This window comes from Colossoma macropomum, unplaced genomic scaffold, assembly GCF_904425465.1.
Source record: "Colossoma macropomum unplaced genomic scaffold, Colossoma_macropomum, whole genome shotgun sequence".
In the NCBI taxonomy this organism is placed as follows: Eukaryota; Metazoa; Chordata; class Actinopteri; order Characiformes; family Serrasalmidae; genus Colossoma; species Colossoma macropomum.
The window spans coordinates 20,767,807-20,779,254 of record NW_023494791.1 but is presented as its reverse complement, the minus strand read 5'-3'; the positions used below and the strand labels follow the sequence as shown (position 1 = coordinate 20,779,254).

Below are 11,448 nucleotides of genomic sequence, written 5' to 3'. Positions count from 1 at the left end.
GGGGTTGAGCACTGAGAGAGAGTGAGCGCGTTCAAGCAGCGCAGCCCAAACACAGCGCTGTGCAGATTCACCGATCTCCAAACAGCCTTTATAAAACACTGTAAGAAACATGAAATTCCGTCATATATATCATACATAACTAGAACATAAATAGCATATACACTGTATATGCAAAAGTATCCAGACACCTTCTAACTAGTGATTTCAGTTACTTTAGAGTGCATCCATTGTTGAAAGGTAATCAACTACACACACGATTTTTATAATTTCCGTAGAAAAGCACTGCCAATGGAATGGGACGCTCTGTAGCAGCAGCACATGAGCCTAAGGTCATAATGCCAATTGTCAGCTAGAAGGGTATAAAGCTCCCCAGCACTGAGCTGTGGAGCAGTAAAACTGTGTTCTCTGGAGTGATGGAGCTCCATCCAAAATCTTTGGGATGAGTTCGAGTGGTGTTTGTGATATAGAACTGATCATCCAACATCAGTACCTGACCTCACTGATGCTCTTGTGGCTTAACGCAATCTTCCAACATCTAGTGTAAAGCCTTCCAGATAAGCTGAAGCTGTTACTGCACCAAATAGAGAAGAGCGGGTGTGTGACAAACCTTTGGACATATAGTGTACATTTATTGTAAAAAACATAATTACCAGCACTAACAGTGCATGTTCACATGTCCCGGTCTCTCACACCTGGAGGTTCTTGACTCAACCACAGGCAATTTTAGATAGATAGATAGATACATACATACATACATACATACATACATACATAATCATCTAGTGGTCTATACAGTACATTAGACCACTATAAGAACATTGATGCTTTGGGCATCAATGTTCTTATGTTAGTTGTGCCCACATCAAGCTTTTTCACTATTTCTCTGCTCGTGTCTTACTAACTTCACAGTCTTCTGATCTGCTTTAAGCCATGTTACTTACTGTGGTTCTTGCAGATGAGTTCAAGCACTGGAATTTTGAAAATTTTCCATTTCAAAGACAACACACACATATACACACACACACACACACACACACACACAAATTGGGAGTAGGACCTGTTGACTTGTTTGCTCACCTGCAGATGCTTTGCACCTTATACAGAATTTTAAGTGAACTAGTCTGACTGCTTGTCTGGGAGCAGGTTAACAATTTTTTTGAATAATTTTAATATATTTAGCTAATGGTATCACAAATTATTTCATATCATTTGTTTTAATCAAACAGAATCAAACAAAACAATAAAACTTTGCTGGATCATTGACAGGTTCCTGGTCCATTTTTAAATTCAAGCCTAAATTGTATATTTATACATCATCTGAATGCTTTGATGACTATTCATTAAAAACCCTGCGTTCAATTCAATATAGTGTGCGAAGAACAGTAACAAATTTGCTACATGTGAACAACCAAATGCCAATATGTAAATGTACTAGACAAAAACTGAGGCACAAATGGATTTTGTACTGTGAATATCATAATTTCTAGCCATTAAATGACCAGAGGAGGTTTACCATGTCTGTTTCTAAAGATTGAAGTCTTGATTTTGCTGTAGTGATGTTTTGGCAATTTATAGTAGTCACTTTAAGGCAGCATGTAAGATTAATCTGTATCAGTGCATTACTGTTTGGATAACAGGCTCAGAGAATTTGATCCCATTTGCTCAAACGTTCTAGAAAATTCTAGAAATATGAGTTGGAGTTCTACGTGCACTTCTTATGGTTCAACTTCATTAAACTTCGTTTAGACCTAAAAACATGGTGTTCCCATCTGTCTTGAAGGCGATAGTAAAGCATTTAATTATCAATTAAGCATTTCTGAGAGTTTGTCCAGAGGATTAGCAAGAGGCGATTCTGAGGAGGTGGGTCAGCACTGCTCGCCCCCCTGGACACTGTAAGGCTCTGCACTGAGTGCACATGGCCATGAAGCCCACTAGAACTTTCTTAGCAGCCCACCAGCTGCTTCGAGAAACCCAACCCCTGTCATTCGTACGTCATCACATCGATCCTTTAAAGGATCCCTATGCGCCGTAATGGCACAATATTCAAGACCGAGGCTACAGCAGAGCATGAAAACACTGTCTCCTGTTGAAACGATGGCTACGAATGACCCTCTGCCACCAGGATGGGAGATCAAAATTGACCCTCAGACCGGGTGGCCGTTCTTTGTGGATCACAACAATCGCATAACAACGTGGAACGACCCAAGACATGACTCTAAGAAGGTAGGCTACAGCGGGGAAAGCCGTGGCGCAGTCGCAGAACTGCGATGGAAGTTGCGCTCCCACGTCCCTGTCGGCGTTCTGCTTAGTGTCGAATTAATGTGGCTGACAGGTGGTATCTTACGAGCAGGGAGAACTACTTCAGTCTCATTTGCACTACTGTATTAGCGTAGGGATGTGTAACTTTGTTTGGATTATCGAATTTGACTACATATTTATAAACTGCGTTGACAAATTCCACTACATACATATAGAAAATAACAGGCTTGAATACGGGCTGCTGTACTTCTAAACGGCCGAGGGAGCAACTTGAATTGTGAGCGGGTTCGTGTTATGAATGTGCAGGCTGCATTCCTAGAAGAGCGTCTCATATTCATTCTAGCGGACTGACAGATAGGCTCCTATCGCGCTGAAATATTTCTGTGTTATGATCTAAGCTGGGCTGGTTGGTGTGTGACGCACTGCAGTCGTATGTAGCCTAGGCTAAAGACCCGGAGTGTTTCACCATCTCCATAATGGTTATTTAAAGAGGCTGAAGCTGCGCACATTGCGTTTGTTCGCAATATCGTTGTAACCGCTCGCTATCATGTCCCCCAAAGTTTCCCTTACATGGGATTTGAGACGGATCCACCCTCTCTCTCTCTCTGAGCGCTTCGGTGATGACCAATGAATGGTTTAGTAATGAGAGACACGAGAAGGCAGAAACGTGATGTTTCAGTTACCCAGATTCGTCAAAACTAAAGTCCCTCTTTTCAGATCTTGATCTGTGGAATCCTGGACATTCCTGCCACCGAGCGATTTCGAAATATTGAGGGGTGCAGACTAGGGCCCACCAGTTGGCATCTCTCATTAGAAAGATCAACACGTTGCTGTTGGCCAAAGTTAGTGTCACCAAGAATCTGCTGGAAAGACACAGCTGCCAGGAGATAAAATGGGCGCAAGGCCGCCGGTGTCCACACGTCAAAGGCAGAAAGGCAGAGGACATAAGGTCACTCGTGTTCCACTGTGCCCTCCTAACAATGAAGTATTTTAATCAGAATTTTTGGTTTACTCTACAATGAGGAACTGATTGAACACATAACTGATGAAGTGACTTTAGGCTATACACCAAGAGCCTTGTCGAGTGGACCCACAGTTTTAAGAGGCGACCGCCACAAGTTAATATCAAAACAATGTTATTATTTTTGCTCCCTGTGTGGGTTGAGAGATTGTCTGGGGCCCATACTTCTGATTCACAGTGATGAGTAAGGGAGGCCTTTTCTCATCATGGATCTGCTTAGTGAAGCCCACCCCCTCACAAAGTGTATTTTAAGCTACAGTGTCAACCAAACAGCAACCCATTCAGTGCACACGCGCACACACACACACACACACACACACACACACACACACACACAATGAGTCATGTCATGACGGTAAATGTACAGTATATATTTCTATACGATTGATGTAAAATAACTTAAAGTAATGCGTAAGTGGATTTTTACTCTGGATTTGACCCAAGACAAGCCATGTGTGGGATAGAGGTATTTGACCTTGGTATAATGAAGACAAAAAAGAGAGAATTACGTTAAAATGCCAAGTTTCACTTTTGTAATAGACTACTATTTAATATAAAAGTGCTAGACTACACCCATAATCAAAGTGTTAACTCTATGATTACACCGAGGAACTTTGTACCTAGTGCAAAGTTTGTACCTAAAATATTTATATATTTAACTCAATTACTTTGCACACATATGAATATTGTATATTTGCATAAATCATATAGAGTATTGTAAGCATTATTTTTTTACGACTTTACAAGTACATGAAATTAACTGCTCATGCAGTGCAACCTCGTACATCATAAATCCACATTTACCAAAACATTACTTGACATAGCATCATTGTGAACTAAGATTCACATGACCAACTATCTTTAACAATTTACTTTAAGGTAAAAGATGAAATTGATAAAGTTTGGAATATACTGCTTGAGACCAATGTTTTTTTTCTGGTAGTGATCATTGAGGTGATACTTTTGATATTATGTGTTGGCATTTCACAACATCTAAGTGTAGTAACTGCACATACCCTTTCAGCGCTATAGCAGCGATGGCTTAAAGAACAGCTTGTTTACATGTGTAGTTTATTTGTGGTCTGTTTTTTTCCAACTTTATTTTTAGTAAAAACTAAAAGGCAACACATAGGATTGAGCACAGATGGCACTTTCATTTAATGAACAGAATCTTTTAAAGTAGAAATGCTTCTACAGGCTTCTACTTAAAAAAATGCTTTTTACTTCTCCCAAATTGTAATGTACAAAAGAGTAATAATGTTGTCAAGAATATGGTTTTGAGAGAAAGTGATCTCAAATGGGGAGGAAGCACTGTAACTGTAAAGTTTGTAAAGATGAAAGATTCAATATATATATCCTTTCTATTTATATAGGCTTTCTGCATGAAAGAAATATTACAAATTGTTTGGCATGTGTGGAATGTTACATGGAGCCGAAATGTGAAAGTTTACAGTGATCTGTGAGGTGGGCCAGTGGCTTTCTTTGACTACAGTGACTGGATCAGCTGTGACGATTACATCTTATTTCAGTGCTGTGGCACTCCATGAGGCCGAAGAACAAAAACGTAGCCTTTGCTGTCAAAAAGTTCTTTTGAATCTATTGTTAGTTCATCCACAGTAACAGGTATTCTGATAAATATTTTTCATAGCGAAATTTAGTTGATAAATCAGGTTTTATATTCCATATAATGATATTAACAATTGTTTATATTTAGAGTACTGAGAACATTAACTTTTTCTCTGAGAGAACAAATATTAGAAAGGTCAAGTTTTCTCACGTCCCATGTTGTCCTCTTTTTAACCTATACTGTATAAATCTAAGTTGAATTCACATCTTGTCTGATCAAACATCACAACTTACAGCTGTGAGCTTCTTACATAAAGAAGACACTTATTGTGTCCATGTCAAATATAATGAACTGTATTTTCTGAAGCACAGTTTGTTTGTTAACTGTTCACTTGAAGCAACAGCTGGAAAAGTTTTTCACATTTATGAAAGTTATTTCAGAGAATTGCCTGCACCATTTTCAACAGAAATATAAATAAATATGGTAAATATTAAAGAGTGTTACGTCTTAGTAGGGCAGAGTCATACTATAACTTGCTTGCTAAAATGATGTAATGTGAAGAAACCTAAGCTTATCTACCACATTAGATTGCAGATATTATTAGCAGCAATAAACTTGCAGTAGCCATATTTCCTAATGCTTTTCATCTGTAGATGTATGTTAAATTAGTGTGTCTGACAATTGTGTTACAGATCATTCAGCTTTCTCCCAGTGGACACTGTGCCCCTACAGAATCATCTCCTCTGGACATGCACAAGACTTTTTTTCAGGAGATGAAACAGCCAACTTTACGTCAAGGCTACATCCCAATTCCAGTAACCCATGAAAATGTTGAGCCAAGGCAGCAACAGTACCCGTTTTCCTATATGCATCCAGCGCACCAGCAGAACTTAAGAGCAGATGGGCGGACCCCGTCCCCAACTCCTGCACTACACAGTCGGCCAAGATCTCCAGTGCAGTCCCCATCAGAGGCGGATCCTCACTGCTTGTCCTGCTCACCTGCTTCACCGGGACCTGAGGTACACCTTAGAGACTTAGATTTTTGTTGTGATAGTATAATGACAACTATGAAAGAAAAACTACATGTTGAACTATTTTGAGGATTTTTAGTTTGTTGTGAGAAGCAAGCTGTTTGGTGCCAGTAGGGGTGGGAATCTCTAGGCACCTCATGATTCGTTTCTATTATGATTCAGAGGGCTGCGATGCGATCATAAAACTATTTAATTATTTTATTACCTAATTATGCATCTCTATACATGATTTCTATTTTCTCACTGTGTGAGGACTTGGTACTTTAAAAGCAAAGTATTTGTAATGTTCCATAATGAATAAATGTGCTCTTACGGTGAAATAAGATCCAGTGGTAATGGATGTCCATGGAGCACGTTACAGCCGTCCTACCCTGTTTTCTTTAGTGATTTTATAACTTCAATTTTGGTCTCGTTGTAGAGAGAGGGGGGATCGCTGTGTCAGTAAAATATCTTCAAGACGGGATGTGTGCAACATAGCGCGAAAGCCCTGTTTCGCAACAACTGAGAATTGGCGTGCAGACTGCAGGTCACCCAGCAACGCTGTGTCGCCTAGCTAGTCGCTAACGAAAAGGCAAAGAGAGAGATTTAGGATGAACATTTGGAGATGAATTGACTCATTTGCATTCATAAGCACTGCAGTTGGTTTCTTGGTATGTTAAATCTGCAACGAGACTGTCAAGCGCTAAAAAGTTGCGAAGATGAAGTCGCTTCTCTGTCAAATTTTCCTGTTCCACCTTAAATGGTGCCGTATTTACACTCGTTGCCTCCGTCAGAATTTAAGGCAGAACGGGGAAATTTGAACAAGAAGCTGGAGAATGAGAAGCGACTTCAGCCTCGTACAAACAGTCAAACGTTGAGAGACATTTTACAAGAAACTATTCAACTTTTGAGGAAAAGTTTTCTGGCGGAAATGAGAGGAAAGCAGCTAAAGCTAAAGCTTAAAGCAGAGCAGAGTAAGTCTTTCGTTTCTACTTTTAGCCTATACTAGGACATTAGCACATACTCAGACATATTGGACATAAAATGTTGTGGCTCCCAAGGTGGTTTGATTTTTGTTGAAAGGACAAAATGGCTTTTCTTAACATTTGGGCTGTCGACTCCTGACCTAACCTAGTTTTTAATGCAGAGAGTGCCGGTCGGGTTTCTTGCTAATCCAGTTGTGTTTTTGTTATGTGCACGTCACAGAGTGTCCGGGCACTGCCCTTCCGCACTTCCAAGTTTCGCCTTTTGCGTTCCATCAACATTACGTTATAAATTAAAATGTAGAAAATCGATTTTTGACACATCGATTTAGAATCGTTCACGTCTGCATCGCAATGCATCTAAGAATCGATTTTTTCCCCCCACCTCTAGGTGCCAGGTAGTTTTTGTTTTTGTTATGGGGGCCATGGCATATTTGGTAATGTATGTAATGGAATGTTGGTTTTCACAACTTTCAAGACTTTCAAGTTTTCAGATAACAAGAATTTATTCAGGGAAAAAAGTTTCTTCATATTTAAAACTGTATTGAGAACTCCTTAATTTTTAAAACAGAATGCCTTGTCAGTCCTATTGATTTATATCTGCAATAACTGTCATGCCATGAGCTCAAAACCATGAAATCATCTATGTTTATTATAAACATGGTGTAGAATTAGAGCATGATTATTTTACTGGCCAGACCCAGTAATACCATATAAATGTCTGAAATTGGTTCTATTTGTTTATTTTTGTTGCTTTCAGGTTCACCATGTTCACCATCCATCTCAGACGATGCAGTCTCATACCAATGCTCTTTACCAACCTTCCAGACCCAGTAGTTCAGGCCTTCAGGCAGGCTACATTCCTATTCCTGTCATTCATGAGGGGGCAGGTGGAACTCCACATACCCAGCTCAACCAGACCGTCCATCCCAAGCGCTTCACCCAAACAGAGTATCAGCCATCTTTTCATTGCCACCAACCAGAGGAGAGGAGCCGCGGCCCTGTGTTTTCCACGCGAGAAAAAATTCCAACATACCGCGAGCAAGTGCCCATCCAACTTGAGCAGAATCGCTCAACCAGTCCTATTTTACTCCCTTCTACCATAAGGGCTCAGGAGCCAGTCAGAGCACAGATCATGAGTGAAAGACCTCAGGTAATGTTGTCAGAGAGCTCTCCATGGCATGTTTAATAGTACATGCGTAATGTAACGGGTTACACAGAGCATAAAGCATTATGGGACCTTGAATAAAATGCTGTGTAGAAGTTTCAGCCATTATTGCCAAGTCCAAGTTTTTAAAAATAGTTTAAAATGTATTTCTGAACCTGAATTCCAGACTATACTTAAGTCCCACTATACTGAATGTACCTGCAGGGAGAAATAGCTTATGAAAGTATTATAGGTTTTTAAGAATTTACATTCAAATTGTAATCACAGGAACTAACATCATAATATCTTCCATTTTCAGGCACAGCAGCATGTTGCACATACAGAGATCCCTCCTAAAGTTGAACAGTCAATTGAACAACCTGCTTCCCAGTCCATTGAGATTCCTATTAAGAGAGTGAGTGATGCACAGCAGCCTGTAGCACATCCTGTATCACCAACCACACAACAGCCTGTACAGGAACCTGAAAAGGTGCCTATACAACAGCCCGCACAACAACCTGAGCAACTGCCACAAGAGATGCCAGAGACGGCCAGTATCTCCATGCAGGTCCCTGTTGCATCAGAACCCCAAGACAAAGCATCACCACAATCAGAAGGTTTACCTCCACAAGCTCAGCCAGAAGAGAAGGTGGAGACATGCTCAAGTCACCCAGGACTGGGAAAGGTACAGCAAATATTGGAGCGGGTGGAGAAACTGGCGCAGGAGGTTAAGTGTTTTAATGGGAAAAAGAATGATAAAAGATATCTGATGCTGGAGGAGTTTTTGACCAAAGAATTGCTGGCTCTGGACTCAGTAGACCCAGAGGGACGTACAGATGTGCGCCAGGCCCGACGTGATGGCGTTCGCAGAGTACAAACCATTCTTGAGGAGCTAGAGAACATTGGTGAGCAATCAGAAGGACCAGTGAGTGAAAGCTACACTGAAACTACTAGCCCAGCCCAGAAAGGAGAGCCTAGCTTAATTGGCCAGGCAGATATGGAGAAGGCCAAGGAAATATCATGACTTTGAACCGAAGTTCTACTATGAAAGGAACACACATCACATCTCCTCTGTCTCCTCAGCCTATTATTATTTGCATGCACAATTAATTTAACTGTTCCATTGGCTGAAAATTAATACAATTTGTTTACTGAGTGCAATTATGTGTGCTGTTATGTGATGCTGCTGTTGTGGAATTTCACCGTGCAAGTGTCTTGTAGCAGGACCATAGTGGTGACCTTGTAGTGACTAGGTTTCAAAATGAAACCCAGTCTCAAATAAGAGGCCTTTATTAAAATGCAAATGCTTTATTTTTGCTTCTACTTTTGGAAATGTAGTTGTTTGCCTTTATCGTTTCTAACCATGCTGAGTGGCTGATGAAAAGCTTTTGAATATTCCAGTAAGAATACCCATGTTTTATTAGAGAGACACTGATCTGAGTTCAGAGATTTCTCTGAATTAATTTTATAACAGTGAATAAATAGAAAAGATTTTGTTGTAAAGAGGGTCACAGTTTCACATGAAAACCAAACTCCTTCTATATGTATTCTGTGCATTTTGAGAACATACAAACACTGATCAGAGAAGTTTATGCATTATGCAGTTTTACATATAATATTGTGATCTTGACGTTTGTCAATATCGGTATAAATTGTTGAATGATAAAGATGATAATGTTATATTTCTACTCTATTTTTTGTGCCAAAATGAACATTTTTACATTTTTCCAATGGTAAAAATGTCCTCCATCTCCATTGAAATGTATTCTCTTGAAAGTAAGAAAATATATATGTATAAATAAAACATGACCTGATAAAGAATACAGACTATCTCACTCATACAACTTCTGTGAATTTCTGTGGAACTATGCAAGCACTTAGTGACTAACAAAACATAGCATCATACAGTAGCAATAACCGGTTACAGAGTAAAGCTTGAAATATGTATATTATTTCTGCTGAATACTTTTCAGCAGAAGGTTGTTGCACCATAGACAGCATGAAGCCAGGGTGGTATGACTGCAAAAAAATGTAGATAGAAGATGTTAATTCAGATGTATTATTTGTTTTCAGTGCTTTTTAGAAAAATGAACTGCAACATTTCTGTTTGTTTATTTGTTTATTTTTTTGTTTTAATTTTTTTATATTCTGGTGTGTGATAAAGGCAGTCTGATGTACAGTAGGTCCAAACAGACATGTCAATGAATTTGGCCAAATTTAAGCAAGGGGAGCGAATTTCAAATATAAACCATCACTTTCCTCCTGAATTTAAAAAACAGTGTGGTATAAAAATTTCACAAGGATTCACTGCCTTCTTCACACACACCACCCAGAGCAACCTAACTCTTCTCAGTTCCACCCTGAAACTGTATGAAATGTAGATATCAACGCAGGACTAATGATGGCTAGAACTTGTGGAGACTAAATCTAAACAGAACAGATACCTGTGGTTGATCAAGCCAATAACTGAAATAATCTGTTTACTTTGGGTGACTTTACAAAGAGTCCTGATACTGGAATGTCCCTGCTACATGTAAGTGCTTCCTTACTCTATTATATTCATTTTAAACTCATGAATGATGCAGTCAAATGTTTGAGCAGTAAACTGCAGTGCAAGGTACTCAAGGACCAGGAATGGGTAATGTTGTCCTTGACCATATGCAGATAACATAGTTTACACTACATATACAAGAAGAATAGAATAATTTTCAGTAGGTAATGTAAATCAGGTAAGTTGTGCAGCTCTGCATTACAAAGGACCCACGACTGCCTCCAGTTCACTTTTTAAACAAAAATTTCAACCTGATAATCAAACCTTCTGTTAAATAACATTAAGATGAATGTCATACACACTAAAAAAAGACGGTTTTTTCAAGGGTTCTTTAGGAAAGTGGTTCTATAAAAAACCATGGACACTCAAAGAACCCTTTGCATGATTAAAGGGTTCTTTGCCTCGTTAAATTGATGGATTGATCAGATTGATAGACAATGTGTTTCAAATGGTTCTACAAATAGCAACAAAAAGGGTTCTTCTATTGTTACAGGCTTGACATCGTAACAATAGAAGAACAATAGGAGAACCCTTTTTGACGCTATATAGAAATGTTCATGGATCTATACAGAACCAATTTCAAATTTTTAAGTGTGCACTGAAACTGGTGTATATTCTTGGTGTTTGATAACTGTATTTTTAAGGACTGCTAAAATATGAGATGAAGACAGACGGTTAAAATGCATAACTAAGGAACGTGCCTTTAATTACACAAATAAAATGGCTGTGATGAAGGGTCTTCAGCAGGCCTGTGCTGTGTTCTCATCCAAACATGTAATCTTTTGTGATGCTTTTTTGAACAATGTATAACGTACATATAAAGAGATCAACAATTCAACAACTGAGGGCAAAAGAATCACAAAAATAGTATCATATCGATTTATAAGTGGAACAGTTTATTCATCCAAAG

General features: G+C 39.2%; 1 protein-coding gene across 1 annotated transcript; it reads left to right on the top strand.

Moving 5' to 3' along the window:
* The first annotated feature begins 2,031 nt into the window (after positions 1-2,031).
* On the top strand, positions 2,032-9,822 carry bag3 (BCL2 associated athanogene 3). Its single transcript, XM_036574318.1, has 4 exons — positions 2,032-2,223; positions 5,540-5,866; positions 7,601-7,993; positions 8,307-9,822. The coding sequence occupies exons 1-4, from the start codon at positions 2,032-2,034 to the stop codon at positions 9,009-9,011; spliced, it is 1,617 nt and encodes a 538-aa protein (XP_036430211.1). The 3' UTR covers positions 9,012-9,822.
* Positions 9,823-11,448: the final 1,626 nt, after the last annotated feature.

What these genes read in the sequence shown, in the direction of transcription:
- bag3 (XM_036574318.1), top strand. Translation starts at nt 2,032, where the DNA reads ATGGCACAATATTCAAGACCGAGGCTACAGCAGAGCATGAAAACACTG. An exon ending in CTGCTTCACCGGGACCTGAG is followed by an intron (nt 5,867 to 7,600) that starts GTACACCTTAGA and finishes TGTTGCTTTCAG; the next exon opens with GTTCACCATGTTCACCATCC. An exon ending in TCATGAGTGAAAGACCTCAG is followed by an intron (nt 7,994 to 8,306) that starts GTAATGTTGTCA and finishes TTCCATTTTCAG; the next exon opens with GCACAGCAGCATGTTGCACA.